We start from the raw sequence: 23,287 nt of genomic DNA on the forward strand, positions 1-23,287 counted from the left end.
TCTGCCTCTTGTTCTAACTCGCATCCCAATTACAGACTATTTACAGTACGGGAGGATTATTTCCATAGGCTATGAAAGCAGAGAGAGAGAGGGGTGTGCAAAATGGGGAGGGGAGACATCCCCCCCTCCTGCTCCAACACACACCCCACTACTCGAAAATAATTCCTTTGCAGTGAAGACTTAATTCTCATTCTGTGTTCGTGTCCCTGATCCTGTATTGTCTATTCTGGTCATGTGGTCCGCCTGCCTTGCTGCTGTCCACTGTCACAGCTGTGTGTGATGCAGAAAGAGAGAGAAAGTGAGAGAAGGGTCAGTTTGCGTTTCAAACTGCTGCTACAGCACGAGCCCCGCCTAAACGAAGCATAAATCCTTGTCTGTCCACTTGCAAACAAAGGGATAAAATGCATTTCTGGTCCAACATGCTACCATTTTGTCTCGACGGCCCTTGGGATTGTAATGTCATCAATATTTCTGATTTTACCAGCCAGACTCAAACAACATTTATGAATGAATCTATAAAACAGCCTCTTAAATGATCAAAAAAAATTGAGAATTGGACGAGAAATAAGAAGCAGTAACAAGTGTATGCCCAATTTGTGTGTTTTTTTTTTCCCTGTTTAGCTCTTCTGTTCCAAGTGTATCCTTCTCAAACTAGCATATTGTTGAACAGATGCCCACATATAGTTGCAAGGGAACACCCCAGTAGCAGCTTAGAGATGATTCAACCATAGACAGACACAGAGAGTTGGGTCAAAGCAGGAAAAAACGGAGGAATAAAATCATGCTAGTGGGTAGAGACAAGCCTGGGGCTCTCTGATTCCCATCCAAACCACGTATCTTTATATCACCAGTGAACCGAATGTTAACATCTATTTTGTGGGTTTTTTTTGGGGGGTGGGGGGAGGTTTGTTATCCAGCCATGATGTCAGCTATGTCAGGAGTTACGTTGAGCTGTTTCAGCATCAACAGAGTGGAAAATAATAACATTGTGATGCTAATGGGAGCAGAGACAGACTGATGGCATTGAGGGAGTTAATAAAGACTTATATGAAAAAGGGCTGACTTGTTGTAAGGCACTTGTGTTTAGGCTTTGGTAATTAAAATGGTGAAGTATCTTTACACAAGAAATTCCTACCTGTTGTTTAAATTCTTTCTAAATCCTGGATTCTTTCTAGACTGAACCGTATCAGAAATAAAGTCTATGAGATGTCCTCTTTTTTTTTAATCTTATGTAGGGGTCATATTTTAGGCCTGGTCGAGTACTGGGGATGATATTTGACATCTTGACAAGTATCGGTATCTCACAGCCTTAAGAGACTTTTATGTTTTGTGTGACAACATAAAATATGTCAGTAAATACCACATTTGCAAACTTTGAAGCTTGTACTTGTCTTGAAAAAAAAAGGTGGTTGCTAATGCTACTTTCCACCAGATCCTTGTTCGGTCTGGAGCCGATCTGCGTAACTACATCAACAAAATGTCACAATGAGCGTATCCAGACCTGGAGTCGACAGGTCAGAGGTTTTCAGAGATCACGACCGACACCGTGGACGAGGAAAGCTAATTATGAAGGAACTCCTCGGTCTTGCCCCACCAGCTGATAAAGCAGGGCTACGCTGTGCTGCTCTCAAACCGCAACCAGTGGAGGTTGATGGATGAGGGAGCACGGAGCAAAACCGCAGCTGAGCTGTTCGGCAACGCACGTGCATGCAGTGGAAATCCTGAATAAAAAGTGGCTAAATGAGACTACAGAATGTCATCATGCCCAAATGCGCCAAACACGACTTTACAGCCTTGTTGTGATGACAATGTGTAGTTAGTTCATAGACTAACATTAACTATTTACTTCTTTCAATTACATTTAGACCTCAAAAATCCTAAAAAGTGTTTGTGAAGATTATCTTGCTAAACAAGACGTTAGAGTATTATATACGTTTGTTTGCCACAAATCTGATTTTCTACAGTATTCCACAATCCAATGAGAAAATCTCATGGGCTTTTTGATGAGGAAACCAATGCAAACCTAACTTCTATGGCCAAATGAAGAATGATAAAACTGGAGCGATAGCTTGTGCAATTTAAACAGAGAATCTGTGATAAATCATGAAAATTGTTAAGTACTACATTGATAGAGTGCAATGCAACCATAGGATTTATTGCATTTTCATCTGCAGCATGACATCCACTTTAAAAGAAAGAGCTCTGCCATCAGTATTGCTCACATGTGAAAACCAAAGCTGAAATGCTAAAATGCTCACACACAGTGAGAAACACTCCCTGAGTACTAGTGAGGTGAATGCATTCTGGTAACAGTAGTCATACCCTAACTGAGAATAAAAGTGGACATGGCAGGTTGGGGAAGAAATCTTCTGCATGTCACAGTCTGATGATGCTGAAACGGTCTTGTGTCTGAGATTGTAGCTTCCCTTTAATTACAAAACCCTCAGCTTGCATTGTAGTAGATTGAGTCATTCAGAAAGAGACAGCGAGAGGAGATTGCTCCATAACCTGGCAGCCACCCATGCCATCCGGTGACAGATGACGGCCTCGCCTAGTTTTGGTCAAGGTGCTCTGGCACGCTAGGTCGTCTCTTGCTGACTTGACTCCTGTTTCTCTAGTGAGCCTCTTTGGCGCCTGAGCTGTTAAGGTGAGCTTGGGACAAACTCCAGAGATTAAATTATGTGGAAAAGCAGATTAAATAGTTATTATCCCATCTGCAGCCAGACAAGTACACACACGCGCAGGCACACATACATGTTCGCAAGCCCACGTGCACACAGACAAGCAAAAGAGGAATACGCACACGCACGTGACCTGCGCCAAAGGATAAATCATTTTAAGCAAGTTCATATATATGTGTATTATTTTAATATGGATGATTATCAAGTATGTGTGATGCCTCAAACTACAAACTGACAAACCTCTTTTGCAGACCAACAATATGCAAATCACAAACGATTAAGAAATGGACCACTACTCCACCAAAATAAAAGCTTCCACCCAATCTGCAGGGAGTCACAGAATTAGTTAAACAGAGGGTTTGAGAGAGCGATCTAAATGTGGTTGTTTTGGGAAGCCTGCCTGCCGTCGATTCATGTCTTTCTGATAGACATGTAAGTTTAGAGAGCCGCCCACACATCCCTGAGCCTCTCTCAGTTGTTACAACCGAGGCTAAAAAAAAATTGAAGAGAGAGAGAGAGGAGAGAGAAGGATAGGGAGAGACTGATACACAGAGAGGGAGAGAGAGGAGGGAAAAATGTGCGCTGTCTGTCGCAGAGTGGAGCTTTCCTGCCCTGGCTGCTCATTGGAAGCCCGGTGCTGAGTGTGTGTGCACGTCTCTTGGAGGAAGGGCTCAAAGTTAAACCACACTCTCAGCAGCCAGCATCAATGGGGCTTTCTATAGGCTGTAAATTAAGACACACATCCAACAAGAGCATCTGCGGCCCATGCATGGAGCACTGCCGTATAATAATACCGTATGGTCCCACACATACACACTGGCTTTATACAGATTAAAAGCTACTGAATGCCTTTTGCCAGCCTCTCTCTCTCTCTCTCTTAGTGTGTGATCATGGTAGGTATGCATACAGTAGCTATATTTGGGCCAGAGGGATTTGCTAAGCTGTGTTTTCCAGCCAGAGCTCAGTATTAGTGCAGAGAGACAAAGAGCAGAGCAGAGTCACATGCATATATACACATACCGCACATGTAAAGGGCACACACACACACACACACACACACACACACACACACGCACAAAGCACATGCATGTGCACACTCATATGTGCTTACAAATGCATAAAAGCTCAGCTGGTGATATGCATCCAATGTGTGGTATAACCCAGCCTGCTTCTCATGTGGGTTAAGGCTTTCCTAGAAAAATCTCGAAACGTCTATTTGAAACACACTTTTTGTAAGGTTGAGCATGCAGGATTTAAGTGGATATACTGGCAAACATGGAATGTAACATAACAGGTATGTATTCTTTGGAGTGTAAATCACCTGATAATAACTAATTTTATTTTATTTTTTTTTTTTTATTTAGAATAAGGTGTTTATATCGACATAGGGAGCGAGTCTTTGACTATGGATATCGCTGTTTCAGCACCAGGTTTCTACAGGAGCCAAGAATCAACTTATCAAACATTAGCTCTACATAGGGCCATTTTCAGTTTCATGTGACACTGCTTTTTCAGTGTTTTTACTGGTTTCATTTTACTGGGTTTGTTTTAGAGAGAAAGAGAACTCTCAAAATAATTCGGCTCCCGGTAAAAACCCCTCTGAACATCTGGCTCATAACTTATCAGAGCACACATAAGCAGGTGCTGAACTTACGGCCTGTCTGAGTGAGCCAAACAGCGTCAGAGTAACACTGATTTTTGACGTGAAACTGCTTTATTCAGTGTCTTTACCATTTGTTTTGGAGGAGGAAACCTCTGCAGATAATTAGACTCCTGAAAGCTCCTAAATACGATCTGAAATTAACCCACCAAGTGCAAAATGCAGGTCAATTTTTCGTTAAGCAAGTAAATCTTGGAAGACTATTCACCACACTGGCAGGTAAATTATTGTACCAAAATAGTCTAGTACTTAGTATCTATCGCATTAAGGCATCATTTATGGGCACGCTGCTCTGCTGCTCCTCTCCTGTCAGTTTTGAAGTCTGACACACACACATGCACACTACAGATGTGTTTATACCTGTGTTGTGAGGTTAAACTGCCTTAGACTGCCTCAAACACTCCTAGTTTTCTTGACACTGTTTGCCAAACGGGACATCAGCCGATTGGCTAAACTATCAGACAAGAGACAAGAGACAAGAAACCACTTTATTTAGTTCCTCACTGTCATGGCAGCACATTACAACTTCACTCTTTACTCTCAAAAGCCCTACACATATACGCTGCATCACTGCCTACCACTTATTTACAAGCTAAGGCTGTGGAAATGATTTATCTAATTGTTAAAACAATTTTGCTTAAAATTTTGCTCTGGCCTCTTTTGTATGCTTGTATTCAACATAATACCTTACTGTCACATATGTACTAAAGCAAAAAAACAGTTTATTATTTTGGCCTGTATAGAAATAGGCTTGGCTGGTGGTTTTTTCATCTTACCAGCCCCCTCGGCCAGTAAGTCAAAAAGTTAATTTTGGACACTGCTCCTGAACAATGAACACTAACCAGGAGTTCACGCTTGGTTCACGGGAGAAGTTTAAGCTGATTGCATCCTCACCGCTAGATGCCCCTAAATAATACATGCTGTTGCTTAAAGTCAAGACAGATGTTTGTATTATATATTCACACTATACATCTTACTAAGCCAGACTACCTAGCTAGCATTTCAACAAGAAACTAAATGAATATGTTGAAAACACAATTTATCTTTGGAGTGTTCATATGGTCCTTTGTCACAAACTTGAGGCCACAACTCTTTATTCACAACTGCATCTCTACATACAAATACACATGCATCAAGCAATTCAGGCACACATATTTAGCTGAAGTCAGTGAGTGTGTAACTGTGCACCCACACCCCGAGGCAGGCCCAGGGAGAGAGACACAGGACAATTAAAACTCGTGCTCAACAGGAAGAAACACTGACAGTTAGAAACTGGGCACCGAGCACTCATACATCAAAATACACAAACACACACACAAGCACGTAGCCAAAAACAGGTAGACAGAAGGGAAAAAAAACCCTAAATACCACAATAGTCTGAGCACAGCGTGAGAAGCTTTCATCCACTCCTAACAAAGGTCACGTTTTCAGTGTGACATCTTTGACAAGTGACAGCATGTTCGCCCCAATTATGCTGTTTCAAATTTCCTACCTCTCACAAATAAACCCCACCTCTTATTCAAACATTCCCAGAAATACACACACACACACACACACACACACACACACACACACACACACACTTGAACACGTCATCCCCCCACTACACTGTGTGTCCAGGGTCTAAACAGAGACATCCCCTGGGCTCTGTCACCTGTCTAGAGGGATGTGGGGCTAAGTGATGGAGGAGGGTGAGCCAAGGTCTCATCTCCTCCCTGGTGACTGGATGCAGGAGTGGACGGCTGACCTTTGACCCTCGCAGGAAAGGAGATTGAGCACTGCTCCACACTCTATTAGCATTCTGCTCACACAGGCCCTATCACACAGCAGACTAATGGCATGAACACTGTCGATGTATAAGACTGAGGTGTGGCAACAAAAGGTTCAGCATTATAAGAGCGAGACAACCTGAATACTTGGAGCTTTGTTTCCTCGTGGCAGCACAGCAGGGGACTTTTTGCTGTCAAAATACATCATGTCACGGAAAAAAAAAAAAATCACAGCGGTCTGTGTAGCCATGAGTAATCCTGCCACGATTAGATTCTTAAAAGGCTAAGGGTCAGGTAAACCATGGAAACTTAATGCCACCATGCACCGTTTTATCCCCCTGACTCCTTTGATGCTTTGTTTCCCTGACAGTGCAAGCCCTCCTACTCCATATATACACACAGAAATATATCAAAAATACAAATAAACCTGTCGGCTGTGTCTCCTCATGTCTCAACATCGACATATGTATGCTGGAATTGGCAACACTGCACAGCGAGATCAAACTGGCAATCTGTCACTACACTGGGGATACAGTTGGGGATTCAAGTAACTGATGACACAGAGAAAATTAACGCCCTCTGATGTGGCGTGGACATTGATGCTGTGGTATAAAAAAAGTAGTGGGTATATTCTGACCTCTAGTCGGGGGCCAACATAAATAACCACCTACATAAACAATCTGAAAGTTTGTCTGTGCTTAAAGGTCGAGTGTCTAAGATTTAGGGGGGATTATTTGTATCTAGCAATGAGTACTGCAGACTGCAGCCAGCTAAAACTTCTCCAGGTTAAAATTCCTTCAGTGTTCATTGTTCAGGGAGGTTTTAGCAGGAGCCAAATTATCTGTAGAGGTCTCTACCTCTCAAAAATAAGCAGACCATGTGATTAAAACCTGTAAAAACACAGAATTAAGTAGCTGCACATTAAAATCAGTGTTTCTCCAATGCTGTTTGGCATGTTGGAAATGGACAGCCAGCCCAGCAGCTGCTAATGTGTGTTCACCTTTCTTCTCTTATAACTTAAGATCCAGTAGTTCAGGAATTAATTTTTTTAACAGTGATTATCCACAGAGGTCTCTTACTTTCCCAAACAAACAGACCTGCTGATTTAAACAGGTAAAAACAACAAAAAAGCAGATGCGCTATAAAAATATGTTTGCTCACCTTTTTTCAATAATAACTTAAAATCCAGGAGCTTGGGAAATTTTATGTGGTAATTTTAATCGGTACAAACAGAAAATAAAGCAAATTCACGTCTCAAATCAGTGTTTTTAATATTGTTCTGCATGCTGTCGACAGGCCGTTCGTCCAACACCTGGTAAAGTGTGCTCATCTTTTTCTCTGATAACTTAAGACCCAGGCGTTCTGGAGGTTTTTACTAGGAGCCGCATTATCCACACAGGTCTCTTCTTCTCCAAAACAAACAGACAAGGTGATTTAAAACTGGTAAAAAACACTGAATAAAGCAGTTTCACTGAAAAAAAGCAGTTTCACATTTTTCTGACACACTAATCTTGAAGGGGCTTCTATGTACAGTGGCTGACACAAAAACGCTAATGGCCCTCTCTGGAGCCAGTGTTCCATTTGTCCATTCTGGGCTATTGTAAAACATGGCGATCTCCATACACGAGGACCCGCTATGAAGATATATACACGTCTCAATCTAAGGTAACAAAAACACAACCAATTTTATTTTCAGATGACTGCACACTAGTGAAAACATAACGATTATATTATATTCCATCTCTGCCAATATATCCCCCTAAATCCTACACACTGGATCATTAACACATTAAAACCTGGTTCCACATCAGTTTTCATATGCTGCATTTAAATGCCTCCCACAAACTATTTAACCCCTTGAAACTCGAGCAAATTGGTTTGATCAGAAACACGGGGAAAAGGCAATGACAAACAACAAACTTGGCAAGAAATGCCCCACAAATTGCAAGAAATTAGTAAAACTGACCTGAAAAAATGACCTGAAAATTAGTTGTTTTTTTTCGTTTGTTTTTTTTATATATATATAATCATAATTGTAATTATATATTTAGAATTATGTTAGAGAAAAAATACATATAATTCTTTTTTTCTGGTCGTTTTCATGTTTGTTTGTTTGTTGTTGTTTTTTTACTCTTTTTTCTTGTAGTTGTTGCTTATTTCTGATAATTTTCTTGAAACTTTTTACTCAATTCTTGCTTTTTGGGGTTATGTGTTGTTAAGTTGCTCTTCACATGTACTCCAAATTCCTCTTCATACAGTAAAAAGTGAAGGTGGAGTTACTTGAGATGGGCTTTTCCTCCTCTCTATCCCTGGCTGTATCTATCTGATGCAGTATTTACCGGGTCAGTACCGCACTGATTTGTGAGTGACGCTGGATTTCAGCACCATGGACAGCGCTCTCCCCCTCTCTCTCTCCAGCTCGAGCGGGAGAGGAGAAGAGGAGAGTAGGAGGGATGGAGAAGGAGACGACGGGTGGCTGTGGTGTTGTTGGTGGTGGGGTTTCCCTGGCAGATTTCATGAGAGGGTCTACACAGTCATTCCTCCATCGCTACACATCGCCTACCACCTCCTCCGTGCTGGATTTCCATACGGAGGAATGCCGTATGTGTGAGATCACGGCTTTCATGAAATATTGATCGACCCAGCCTCACACAGGATGGACAGAGAGAGAGAGAGGGGGGGGATATTCCTCTGGACAGCTTTTATCATGCATCCACCCCTCCCTCCCCATATCCTCAAAAAAAATTACTTTCCGATCATGACAACAACTGCTGAATTCGCCTCGCGTGATGTTTGACGAGCAGAAACATGACAAAGCAATAGGCTACACACTCACACACACACACACACACACACACACACACACACAGAGGGAAAAAATGAAGGCCGGCGGCGACCAGATCTAACACCATCCGCCGCCTCATAGCCGCACATTGCATCCAAGCGCATAACGTTTCCAATATTGCCAAGTGAGAGACGCGCCGTCATCACGTTGCATTCACAGGAATGTGTGTTCAGCCCCACCAAACCAAGCCGGAGCCGCTATCATGTGTCATGTAAACTCCTCGGCCGGCACTGTCATTCACAAAACAAGCCGACGTCTACACGCATTTTCACATATTTTTTCCTCTTCCCCCAGCTGCTCTTAATAGGCCAAGGATGCGCTCATCACCACATCCACCTTCAGCAACTGTCGTGAGCAACACTTGAAAAATCGCTGTGGTCAGCTGGGTGTCAATAATGCAATCTATAGCCCGAGCATCTTTAGCAGCGACACAACACACGGTCAGCTGTAATTTTCAGCTCTGACAAGCAGATAGGGACATGAATTATTCAATACACATAAACTGAGCTCTTGTTCTTCAGCAGGGGGAAAACGGCTCGACAAGACATGAGCGGACACAAACCGATGCAGAGCACACATTTACCGCTTCCACCGCATAAGCACTAGATGTAATGTAGCATGTATGTTAATGAAGAAAAAAAAAACAGGCTTTAAAAATCAGCGTCGCGTTCAAGAGGCTGCAAAAGCCAGCTAGAGACCGTGAGCCGCCACGCAAAAAAAAAAAAGCAGCCGACATGTATGAAGCTCCGCCGGCGGAAATGAATTCATGGAACTGTGAGCGAAATGTGAAAGAGCCGATGGCAATATGTGCGGTTTACCTGTCAGGACTCCGACCCGGATTTGGTGGTCGTGGTTCGTTAAAATCATCCCGTCTGACGCCATGTTCAGCAGCGCTGTCGCCCGCACCGAGAACTCACGGCAGGGCCCAGAGCCGATCGCATCGAACTTAGCGGGGAGAGGGAGGGGAGGAGGAGGAAGAGGAGGAGGAGGAGGAGGAGGAAGAGGAGGACGAGATGGAGGAGGGCTGGGATACAGCAAAAAAAAAACAAAAAAAAAAACAGCCAGACGAGATGAGTAGAGAGCAGAGCGATCATCGGGACACCTACAGATAAGCGGGCAGGATGCGGGGGCCGTTTAAACCGCACACATCACTCAGCTGGCCGCCTGCCATGGTAGTAGTGTGGATCCCAGATTAAGTCTTATGGAGACCACTATTGATTTCCTGTGAAGGCTTTTAAGGGGAGACTGACGAGCTGTACGTTTGCAGACGCCACTGTAAAATCTGACAAGTTGATCTTGCTTAAAATAATCTTGGAAACCGATTGCCTTGAAAAAGTAAAGTTAATATAACTATTAATAAGGGCTGTCAAACAATTAATTGCTTAAATTGACATTAATGGCATAATCACGTTTTAAATCACATGATTTCACACCATTTTTTTAGCATTTCGAAACAGTTTTGTAGTCTATATTGAAAAGGTAAAGCAATTCTTACCACATACTCTTAATCAGAAATCATATGACAGCACAAAACTGACTGACAGCAAAGTGGGCGTGTCGTGGATCTATTAAGAACATCTGGATACAGCATGGAGGCGGGGTCCAATTTATTTTTTAAGAGAGCTGTTCAGCAGTGCATGAAGCAAAAAATGCTCTTTCCGCTGTATGAAAGTACCGGGATCTTCTGCTTTATGGGTGCTTTAGAGCAGGCGCTCAAGTGACTTGCTGCGGCCGAGTGCAACCGAGTGCGCTCAAGCAGGTAACTTCTGCCGATGGAGCAGCTGATTTCCAGTTTAACACTTCACAAGCTTGTATTGGAATCGAATAATTTCATCTTGGAGCTCTTTTATTTATTATTATTAACAATTACCTTGTTCTAAGTGTTAGCAACTTCAGTAGACCACGCAAGTCTGACTTAACTTGATGTCAAAGAGGATTTTACCAGTGATGAATTAAGGAGATCTGTTCTATTTTGTTATCACGTTTAAGAAAATACAAATATAACTGACTAGTTTGCAACCAGCAGAATACAGACAAATAACTCAGTATACTTGGTTTACTGAAGTTGCAAAAACTTGGAAAGATTGGTTAAATTAAACTTGTTATTTTTAAGTTGCAACAACTTCACAAAATTAAGTAAATACGACTACATTTTAGGAACACTTAACAATTAGAATTGAAGTAAACAGACATTGAGATTCAGTTATATTTACTCTCGTTTTTCAAGGCAATCGGTTTCCTATATTTTTTAAAGTAAAGTCAGCTTGTCAGATTTTACAGTGCACTCACTTTTGTCATGTCATCTGTTTGATGGTGAAATTCAAATCTCTTAGAAATCTTAAATTTGACCCTACCCTAAGGATAGTAAAGAATTATTTCACTGATATAAAGGGAGTCCTCACATAGAACTAGGCCATCTCCACAGTAGGAAGATGATAAATGTATAGCGCTTTTCTAGTCTTCTGACCACTGGAATCGCTTTCACACTATATGTCACATTCGGCAATTCACACACGCATTCACACACTGGAGACCGAGATGACCGTCCAAGGTGCCACCTGCTACTCAGTAACCATTCATGCGCCCTCGCAGTCTGATGGCGCAGCACCAGGAGCAATCTAGGGTTCAGTATCTTGCCCATGGAAACTTCAACAAGTTGACTGGAGGATCAAACCACTGACCTTCTGATTAGACAACCTGCCCGCCCCGCTCTACCTCTGAGCCACAGCCTCCCAAATACTGCAAAGACTTCTGAAATTGGTACTACATCACCAGAGAAAAAAGAGAAAAAGGACACCTTTTTCAAAAGGTAGGAAACCTACAACTACCAGAAGGCATTGCGGCTTACGAGACGCTCCACTGCTGGTGGACGATGTAATGTGGAGTGATCCAAGTGAAACAATGGCAGCCAGCAAGCTCATATTATGGTTTAAGGGTCAGCTAAAACATGTGTCTCATGCCTCATTTGAGGCGAGAAATATGCAACTCAGTACCAGAATCTTGGTTTATATTTGATCAGCGCCGGTAAGTTTTACTGTTTGAGCTCAGTTTATTTGGCCTCCATTTTCGCTGTGCAAAAAGCAGCTAGCCCACTTCCTGTTCACAAACCTTTACAGCTAAATACAGCATTTAAATATGTTTTTGGAAACATTTTAGGACAGAGATAAGCAGTGCAGTAACACTATCTTGATTTATATTCAATCAGCACTGACTACAATTTTATAGAATTTTCTTCCGAGTTTGAGAAACGAAGTGAGAGGGGCAGGTAACTTGATGAGCTGTTTACTCTTTGTTCGCACTGTTGGTGGCATAGGTGGTGGAAAATGCAGAAGTAAAGCCTGTAGTTCAAGCACTGTAAAAATTCATCATTTGGAGGAGTTTTGCTGTGAGGGGAAGAGGGATATCTAGGCACCAATTAGACAGAAGTTCACCACTGTTCATCTGTGCATACTACACACATTGTTTTAATACAAAGCAGGTTAAAAATTGGCAAAACATCTCTTTAATTATACAATCTAACATGCCTCCTCTTGGGGCCGCATAAAAGTCCTCTCCCCCTTTTTCCTCGAGGAAATGCACCCCTGCTTTTAGAGATTAAAGGGGCCCCTGTTAGAGTCAGCGACAGCACCCCAGAGATGTGTCGGCTACATCTCAATGCAGAGGCTTAAGAGAAGATCACAGTCTGACCTGTAAAAATGCAACTACATCCCCGGGCAAAAAAGCACCGCTTCTATTTATAGACTGGCTGCACGCTTCCATGGTGTATAATTTCTCTTGTTTATTCTTATGGAAAGAAAATGCCCATCCTCCAGGTTCTGCTGGGAATCTATCAATATACATAATTCATTAACACACGTACGTGAGCACAGTAACCGTGGCAAGAAATGGGGCAACTCTTCCAGCATGACTGGCTCGCTTCAATAGCTGTTGCCATGTCTGTGTCCAATGACCCAACCAAAAAGAACTGACACAATTTCCACACTTTATATAGTAGCCAATTCCCTCTTCCATTGTGGTACAATTAGCAGCAAGAAGTGTGAGTCGGCCAAGGACATTAAATAGACCTCCAAAGCTAAACTGATGTCTTAACCTGAGTTGAGTTTTGACTCAGTGCAGATTGTTTTCCACTTGTGAGCTCCAGTACAACCTATCATTACCAATCTATGTCCTACTGTTCTACTGCACATTATATAATCATCAGGAGCTGCTCAATTATTCAACTTTTCATTCATTTTTTCATCCAGAGGGATTCCGATTCTCATTTTGAGACAAGTTTTGGCCCATGAGCTAAGCTATGGGCCTAATGGCTCAGGCGGCCCTGAAGTTTCTGTTATTAACTTTGCATTTCTTAACAATGGGCTTAGTTATTCATGTCAATAACAAAGCCCCTCCAAAGAAAAGTTTGGGAAAAAAAAAGAAAAATTCAAGTCACAGCTAAGCATCACAGTCTAAACATTCAATTTGAAGACAATGCAAGAACTGAACCGAATGTCTGCATTTCAGCCACCACAATCTTTATTTATTTTTATTTTTGGATTCAGAAGTGACCAAATTTGGACAAAAGGGTGGAGCGGGGAGAAGTGAAAGGTGGATCTGACTCCGACTGTTGCGATGCCTCATTGACAGCCTGTCACTCAAGTGGCCCCATTCTTAAATATGCATAACTTTCAGACATAATAAAACATGAAAGGGTAAGTTAAAAGAAAAAACAAAACACACCCCATATAATTTTTTTTTTATTAATGTTCAAATTAGCTATTAGCTTTTAGGAGACCAAAACTGTTTTTTGTACCATACTGTAAACATGTTTATTACTACTGCAAATTTGGGAATTTTAACCTTGGGGGATTTACTCTATCTTGGAGCCAATCCCAAGTGGTCATTAGAGGATCTGCAGTTTTTGGCAATTTCGCATTGACTTCATTTTTCAGCCTCAGAGGTTGTCGTTTGAAAAAAACCCACCATGATTTATTTTCAGGAACTTCAGATGTGCTGATCACTCCACGCAATTTCGGCCCTTCAACAACAGTATGCTGTAACTACCCAGGGCCAGGGGGACTTTTTCACATCCGGGCACAGGTGCCCATTGTGTTCCACCTATGGCAAAAACGAGCCTAGTTTGCTAATTAAAGCACTTGTGTTTTTTGTTCACGTACATGTCATACCTCGATTCGTCATCTGTGCTTAAATAACACCAGTGTCACAGTTTATAGGCCACGTACCGGACATACTTCTTTGTTAATTTGTCCAACATTTATCTGCATGAGAGCATACAGGACTTGTTTCAAACATAATCTTATTAGATTTGGAGTTATCCTTAGGAGCTAATGCATACTGTATTAAGAAAAAGTATACATGCTAACAAATATTTGTAATCAAACAATTAGTAGTATTCAGAGTGTTATGTGCTGAAATATTTCATGACCATGCCATGTAAACCAGCCTGACCATCACCTTTCCCAAAGTGTCAAACTTTTCCTTAGATGCCCAGCTGAAAAGCAAGTCTGCAGTGTTTTCTTTGGTTGAAAGTTTCAAGTCTGCATCCCTATAGCTGGGAGTGATTTGATGTGGTCAGACCTGTAACCACACCTGACAACGATGCCACGGTGTACTCACATACCCTATAGTACACTTTTGCATCCCTGCAGGAAGTTAAAAAGTTAAACCACAGGAGTTTGGGGCATGGATGAATTACTGAAGGGGCCTACTAGGCACAGGTCCAGGGGCCCAAAAGTATCAGGCGCCCCTCTGGCCTTTAATCACAAAATGTTACTCAAAATAACACACACTGACCAGAAAGCAGGGTAGTCAAAAAAGATACTAATCGATTCTAAAAATTAGTATTGGATACGATACTCATTTGCAACAGTATTGATACCAGCAGTGCCTTCTCCGCCTACTTATTGACACACAACTACACACACAGCGCTGCTGCAGACAGGCAGGCACACAAGCCCTCCTCTCACTAGCAGCTGAATACATCAGTTGCCGTGCACAACACCATCAGCTCACACTTGCAGCGTACCCTACCAACTCTATTTGATCAGCAACAAAATTGTTGCGCCAAGTCACCAGGAGCACAGAAAATAAACAGCTGTAGCAGAGTATGTATATGCACGTCATTGTTTTTTGTTGTTGTTGTTGTTTTGTTTTTTTTAACATCAAAGAGACACAAAACTGAAAAAAAGATGCATAACAACTACAAGACAAGCAAAACAACAACAAAAAGAAGCAAAACCACCACAAAGTCTCTGTCTTGCTCCTATGAAGGAGGTGGGGCCTTTTGCACATTCCAGGGGCCCACTGTCTCATAATCCGCCAAAGGGTCTAAAATTACTTAACTAAATTACTTGACTGTTGCTGTCAGTTGCTCTTAAAAATTGCTCAAGATTTTTTTTTTTTAAATATGAGAAACTGTGTCTGATCAATGAGTACTCTTCTTAAAGCTGAACAAGGCCAGTCTGTCTCTGAAACTCATTTGCTGGTCTAGAGTGTGTGAGGAGACCTCCTGACAGCATCCACATCTGTCAGCCTGTCGATGACAGAGAGGGCCTGATGCTAAACAGGCCTTGTTAATGGTGAGCATGCACAGAGGTGTTGTATATGCATGTGAGCGTGTCCCTATAGACATGCACAGACACACACAATGCTCACACACATACACACTCCACCATCAGGAGCTGGCAAGCTTTCCTGGAAGGCTGGAATTCCCTTGCTGGTGCAGAGAGCAAAAGCTGCGGAGAGAAGATAGTGGAGCAGAGACGTATAGAGGAGGGGGGGGGGAAGCACCAGGCTGAAGACATTGGGGACCCCATCTGGTGTGTAGAGGACTGTGTTTAAGTGGTGCAAGAGTGTGTATGCTTGTGCACAAGTGCACATTATAATGACGGTGTAATTACCTCACTGTCAGTCGAGCTGCTCGCTTTTCATGGTTAGGTGATGAGGAGGCAAGGGCCATCGCTCTCCCCTTTTCCCTCACCATCCATCACAATAATAAGGGGAGCCCCAGCAGACGGAGGGAGCTGTAAACGTATGCTTCCCTGTTTTCTCAGTGAGCCAAGGGAAGCCCCTCACTTTCCCCCAAGGCTCCAGATGCAGGAGAGGTGGGGCGGCCAAAGGACAGCAGCTTGCTCTGGGTGTTTGTGTTATGCAACATTAGAGGTGCTTAAGCCTCATCTTTTTGCTGCTGGGACGTGTGGCAGACAGTAGTATTACCCCAAACTAAAAGGAAACTAGAATTACTGCCTGTATGCCTCCGTAAACCTCAAGCTGCACTTACAGTTCACATCCCTGTCTGTGAAAACATGGATGCTTCACACACGTCACTCCTCTAGAAGCACAGAGGATCCATACGATCAACACAGTTTTAAGGTGAGCACCCAAGATTAGTGTCACCAATTCAGTATCTGACCAAATGACTCCCCTCTCCCACTGAGAAACAGCCAGAGGTGTTTTTGCAGAACATTATAATGTCACATTGAAGTTGACCTCTGACCTTTTGGATATAAAATGTCATCACTTTATCATTTTATCCCATAAGACATTTGTGTGAAATTTTGTCGGCATCAGCGTAGGAATTCTTGAATTTTGGCCCAGAACACGTTTCGTACCTTGAACTTTGATCACAAAATTCTAATCAGTACAGTCCAAGTGGAACTTTGTGCCAAATTCAAGGAAAGTCCCTCAAGCTGATCTTGAGATATTGCTTTAATAACAAACACACAAGGTCACAGTGACCTTGACCTTTGACCAATGAAATGAAAGTTCATGGTTGAGTCCAAGTGAAAATTTGTGCCAAATTCAAAAAAGAAATTCCCTCAAGATTTTCATGAGAAATCTCGTTCACAAAAATGGGATAGAAGAGGTCACACTGACCTTGACTTTTGATCACAAAAATCTAATCGGTTCATCCTTGAGTCCAAGTGGATGTTTGTTTCACATTTGAAAAAAATCCCTCAAGGCGTTCTTAAAATATTGCAATCTCGAGAACAGGACATATGTATGTACAAACGGCAACCCGAATACATAATACCTCCGGCCTCAGCTATCACCAACGTGAAGGCATAACAAGGCCAGCCAGTCACGCGCTACATCAATGTAAACACGCAACATGGAGCATACCTTATTCAACAACAGGGATTACAAGAGATATTTTTGGACACTTTTATTACTTCTGTCTCATGACCTTCTGCTGAAGTCTCTGGACTTGTGATGAGGCTGGCAAAGGTGCACATCAATCCATTGTCATAAAGCATGCAGAACGCAGTCACCAAAAAGCCATAAAAGCTTTACTTCCACTCCAATGAGCCCCATTCCTAAAAAGAAAACACCAGCCTAATGTTGTTAAATGCATGATAAAGCATGCAGCTGCAAGTTTTACAGAGTTCCACTAAGTTAAACATCACTTTATGGCTCCAACTTTGTACCTCGTCATTTTATATGGGTCAGATATTTCACTGAATATCAAATTGCACTTGACGTGTGTTTGATTAGCCAACAGTATATTAGCTTTTTTTTTTTTTTTTTTGAAGCAGTGCATAGGTTTCTGTCACCCACAGCAATGATTGGAGCAAACAATTAGACTTGTCACTCCTTTAACCAATCATATGTTGTCTTGGAGAGGTGCCCTGCTCACAACGACAGGCTGTTCTTTAATTAAAATGAGAAAAAAAACAAGCAAAAACAAGAGAGGGAAACTTACCCTCGGGCTTATTCGACATTATCCAATGATGCCTTCTCCAGAATACCTGACTAAATCTGGCCTTAGCTCAAGAGGAGAAGTCAGTGAGGAAGAAAAAAACAACACAATTATCCATCTGCGAATGAGCAGCAGACACTTAATTCAGGACTGCTGGGGACAAAGCCCCTTGTTTAGAGACAGTAATTAGGCAACAACATGGCGAGGAGGTTGGGAAGAGTCAGAGGCGAAGTGGAGTACACCTCTGGTCATCCGAGGAGAGAGAAAAACGGAAGGATGGAGATGAAGAGGAAGTAGACAAGAAGAGGAAGAATGAGGGAGCAGACATGAGAAGGAAGGGAGTGTGTGTGTGTGTGTGTGTGTGTGTGTGTGTGTGTGTGTGTGTGTGTGTGTGTGTGTGTGTGTGTGTGTGTTAGGCAGCATTCTGATGAGTGCAGGATCTCTGCCGACTCTCACCACCATTACAGCAGCGCAGAACATCGCCCCAGGGCTTTGGAATCAAACCCATTACATCTGATACTGGATTTCTCTCTGCTCAGAATTAATGCAATGTGGACTCGCCTTCTCTAAAGCTGGCCAGTGTCGCATAGCATCGCTGCGCAAAGAGCTGCACCACAAGGAAAAAGAGGACAGGGGAGGAGGAGAGCGAGGGCCTGAGAGTCTGAGAGGGATACTGGAGAGGCAGGCTCGCTGCAGCCGGAGGGGTCATTTCATATTTCACTTTTTTCTCTTCTTTATTATTATAGTGAAACTTGCCGTCTAATAACTCGCAGGATGTATGGGAGTATGTACACATAAAGGGGGCCTACGTATATGTTTATACAGGGGCCTTGTAGTCCATTTGCATAATTAACAGACTGGCATTTGAAAAGCAGAATGTCAGCACAAACAACCTTGGACACCAAACTACCCCGGGTCATTTTTTTCAGCCGTGTAATTGGCTCCTAATGCAGAGGAGTTAAACATAGAGATTTTCTGCCCTTAAAGCAAAAAAAATCTCCTCTTGTTAATGGGCTCAGCACTCCTGGATTCCTGCTGGTGATTATCAGTCAGCTCGGACTTTTGGAAGTTTAGGAGAGGACCCTTGCTAAATTATGGATCTCAAAAAAACCCCATCTATTTCCCCTTTTAAATCAATCAAATTCTGTCTTTTACATTGTATATAACACTTTAATTCCATGGTTCTGTTTCTTGCACTGTTACGCTGTTACTTGTGTTACTTGTATTGTTTTGCACTGCTAGACTCGTACTTTTTATATTTTATATTTGTATCTTCTATTTTATCTGTTTTTTTTTCTTTCTATATTTATGTTGCACGAACCCACCAGAACAAATTCCTCGTATTGTGTTAACTATACCTGGCAATAAATCTTTTTCTGATTCTGATTCTGATTCTGATATGTATATCTGCAATGTGGCATTTAACTGAGGCGTCTCATCTGTTCTCAAATGAGGTTTTGAAAAAAGTGCCTCATTCTGTGCGGTGTTTCTGGCCCTCATTTTGTCTGCGCTGCACTGTGGCAGGGTGAAGGTAACACGTCCATCCATCTCTGCCTCTGCCTATTCGTAGTGACACGTCTGATGTAATGTTTGTGTAAGCGACCATACTCTCTGTGGCTACATAGCTGGCTTTGCACATCATGTCTGCGCTACGGCCCGAACACATCTCACTTGACAGCTACATGCAATCTCAAGCAAATTGGCAGCATTTAGAATGAGACTTTATGTAAGGCAGCAGCACCTTATTCTGGCACCGCCAGAACATTTTTACTGAGTTTCTTTATTGAGCCACACAGGAAAACAGTTCTAAATAAAAGTCTTCAATGTCATTCATTGATTTTTTTTGGCCCAATTATTAAAATTATACTCTCATTTAAAGCTATACGGATGAATTTTGCTGAATTGCCTGATACAGTTTAATGTACACCATGCGAGTCCAACCAGAGTTCAAACTTTATTCATCAGCTGGCTAATGAGGTTCAACAGACAAATTACTTTGCCAATCTATCAAATCTAATCAGATTTTTTAAATTATATACACTGGATACCAGCCAGATATGTTACCAGTTTATAGATGGAGATTCTGCCATAACCACAACTACATAAGCCACTAAATGTAATTTTATTTACACATGTAAGTCCAAAGATGCGACAATAAATGCTTCACTAAAACAAGTAGTGGTGTGTCCTACGTTAAGGAGCTGCTAAACTATCTAAAATGTTATTTGTTTGTGTTTCACTGGTCTTTTTATGGTCTGTTTAAGGGCCCTGACACACCAAGTTGGCTGTTGATTAATTTTAACCTGCAGGTGAGCATCTGTTGCCCTTGTTTTTGTGGTGTGTCTGGCACCATTAGCACTAAGCAAAACCCTTTAGAGCTAAAACAAAAAAAATAAACTAACACAAAAGGGCCAAAAACTTCTTCTAACGGTCACTTGAGGCTGACTTTAGAAGCCAGTCAATGACAATACACACCCATGTTTAAAAGTGCAACTTTATAGCAGAAATAACATGTTTACAGCCTTGAACAAAAATGGTTTTAGTCTCTTCAGTTAATTTCACCCTTCATGGAAGCTATACAACAGGTGAATTTTTAAATTACGCAACCTTTTTAAATTTTATTCTGGCTCAAAGTTATGCATAATTAAGGACGGGCCGCTTTGAGTGACAGGCTGTCTGCCAGATCCAACCCACACTCCTCCACAGCTCCAGCCTCTCACCACATATGGTCACTTTTAACTCCAAAAAGACAGGATGGCAACGGCCAAAATGCAGAACTCGAGGCATCAAACGGGATGTCAAGTCTTTTGTTCTTTCAACATCTAGTTGTGTTGTAATTGTACTAAATGGCCAACTAGCATCTTGAATCCATCCTGACTGTCTTTTGGTTTCCTTTTTGAACTACCATTGCCTGCTCGTAGAGAGAGTTATCTCCTCTCACACACGCAGAACGCACATGATAATTGGCTGTTGTCTTTGTGGTATGTGAAGTGCAACTTTTTGGACGAGACACAGGGCACATGAGACAACACAACAATCGGTGTATGTCTTAAACATCTCTGATTTCTTTTGGTGTGTCGGGGCCGCCCTGTCCAGAAACACTAAACAAATTGTTTCGGCACGAAAATGGTCCAATAAAAAATTAGCGATGTGAAGCCATTGGCTCCAATGTACATGAAAAACCTGCATATGTTAAACATTTGGAGTGGATTTCTTGCCATAAAAAGCAGCACTATTTTGCTGAAATGAGAAAAGTCTAGTTATATTTTTGAACCAATAATCCATTTTCAAATACAGGTAAGGAATTTGTTTGGGGTCATTTAAGGTTTCGTCCATAAAGAGCTATCTCCTCCAGGAGTGGAGGTGCACTACTGATGCATTTATGCCTTCAGATGCACAGAAATGTTCCAGACACTTGTGGCTGTCTCTTGTCATCAAATCTGACATGCAAGTCAGGAAGCGTGAACTGAATAAAATAAAAAAAAAAAGAGAGCGGAGGGGAGGAAAAAAACACCCTCTGGCACCTGTCCTTCCAAGCTGTTCCCAGGAAAGAATTGAATTCCGGGATTTGCCGGATGCTACGTAGCCTTTGGGATGTAATCTCACACCCACACACACCTATTAACCTCTACCGGCAGAGAAGTTGGAATGACTTTCAAGCTTCAGTGGGTCCAGTGCAGGATAATGACTGTGGTGAGTTCAGGTAATGTGGTTAGCGCGCTGTTGGGGCCAAGCTGTCAGCTCTGTGGCAGAGTTAGAGGTTGGGGGTTGGTAAGAAACTCGGAGGAGGGTGAGAGAGAAAGAGAGAGAGAGAAAGAGAGGGAGAGAGGGAGAGAGGGAGAAGCTGGACCTGACAGGGCCTGGGAGCAGAGTCAGCGGCCTGGGATCAGTGGCATAGCCTGACTGGATCGGACATCTTCCTGCAGAGAGCACTCTCCTGATGCCTCAACATCACACACATAAACACACCACACACTCTCCTGCATGTTCACATGTGTACATGCATATGCACAAATACACATACTCAAGTGTGGATGTGCCCAAACAGACACAAGTCCACTTCTGCAGCTTACATCCCTACTTACAGTTCTCTCTCAAGGCCATGACACACCAAGCTGACATCCAAGAACTAGTGGCAACAAAAGCCCCCTGCTGCGTCGCCCTCACATCGCCGTCGCAGTCAAAAAATTGCACCAAACCAACAGTAAACAAGCATGTATGTCCTGCACCTGCGTGAGAGGAGATACCCTTCTTTACCAGCAGACAAAGGTCATCTGTGATAGTCATTCAAACACGAAACCGGAATGGCCCCAATAATGCTGGTGTCTGTCTGCAGTACAAGTCCAAAGGTTTTTTCCCAAAAACGGTTTCTGTTACTGAAGGTTAGCTCTCATCACCGTGATGTTTGTTCAAGTGTTTGTTTTTATGATAAGTTTGGTTTTAATAAGTTATTAAATTATACTAAAGGGGGATTTTCCACCATGATTGACAGCTGTGATAGCCAGTCTGTGTGCTCGCATTTATTGGAGCTGCTCATGATTGGTCAGACGAGCGTTTTGGCAGAAACTCCCCCACCACGGACATTGCTACTGTGCAGATGCGGGCTCTCAGTGACATCATCCTTGCAAGATGGCAACACTTGTATCCCTGATATTTTAACCTCACTTAGGCATAGCGGGGATAAGTGGGGGCATGTCATCGATCTTTATAAACAGTCTATGGGGCACAATGTGCAGGACACGCCATGGTGATGAAAGCCACAGGCGCTCGCTGTCAGCCTAACGTAGAAACCACCGGTTTCACGGCTATTAATCTATCGTCTCTCTTATCATCAGCTTCACCTTCATCCTCCTCTTCGTCATCCCCTCTCCATTCCCCCAAGTGAAGGTTCTGTAGGGAAGGTTGGGGGGCTACATGACTTATTACTCATCCAGGCCTTTGGTGGACCTCAGAGCTGCATGGATGGCCGCTGGCAGTAGCATGGAGCTGTGAACCCCCATTCTCCCTGTTCTGCCTGTTAGCTTGTCAATCAGCCCGCCAATTTGTCACTCACTGAATCAGCCATGCAGTCCCCCCTCTTTCTACTTTGCCTCGGTTCTCCCACCTTTCATCCTCTGCTGCTGCTGCTGCTGCTGCTTTAACAACATCACCTTAGAGGCCTCAGGGTCCGCTCTTCACCCAGCTCCTCTCTTTCTGTCCGGCTCGCATGCTAGACCCTCCCGGCTTGGCCATCACCCCTGGTGCCCCCCTGCATGGTCTCCCATTTCACCGCAGGAGCCCTGACTCACACCCGGGCCAGTCGGAAAAATGAGCCAGCCATGCAGAAGAGATAAGATGCAGAGAGGGAAGGCACGCAACCAATAAAAACACATCATTAAAAGCAAAGCGATAAAGAGGCGAAGTTAGAAGATGGGGAAGGTAGAAGATGATGTGGGGCAGAAAAGACATTTAACACTTTCATTATTTGCTTAACCCGATACAGAGTTTAACCCTTTGAAACCTGAGCAAATTGGCTTGATTTCTTTCAAAGACATGTAAAGACGGCAATGAGAAACAAAGAGGAAATGACCAAAAGGAGCATTAGGAAAAAAATATGAAACATACAAGAAAATTACCTGAAAATTAGTATAATAA

At 42.6% G+C, this 23,287-nt stretch overlaps 1 protein-coding gene across 9 annotated transcripts in view; it reads right to left on the reverse strand.

Moving 5' to 3' along the window:
* The window catches only part of gphnb (gephyrin b), a 129,228-nt gene extending 119,296 nt beyond the window's left edge, over positions 1–9,932 (reverse strand). For all 9 annotated transcript variants that reach the window (XM_088089246.1, XM_088089244.1, XM_088089247.1 and 6 more), the window contains exon 1: positions 9,774–9,932. In XM_088089246.1, coding sequence (XP_087945372.1) covers positions 9,774–9,837 — 64 coding nt within the window. In that variant the 5' untranslated portion in view covers positions 9,838–9,932. The remainder of the gene's footprint in view (positions 1–9,773) is intronic.
* Between the last annotated feature and the right edge of the window lie 13,355 nt (positions 9,933–23,287).

This window comes from Plectropomus leopardus, chromosome 16 (genome assembly GCF_026936395.1).
Source record: "Plectropomus leopardus strain MGB_pleo_1.0 chromosome 16, ASM2693639v1, whole genome shotgun sequence".
Classification (NCBI taxonomy): domain Eukaryota; kingdom Metazoa; phylum Chordata; class Actinopteri; order Perciformes; family Serranidae; genus Plectropomus; species Plectropomus leopardus.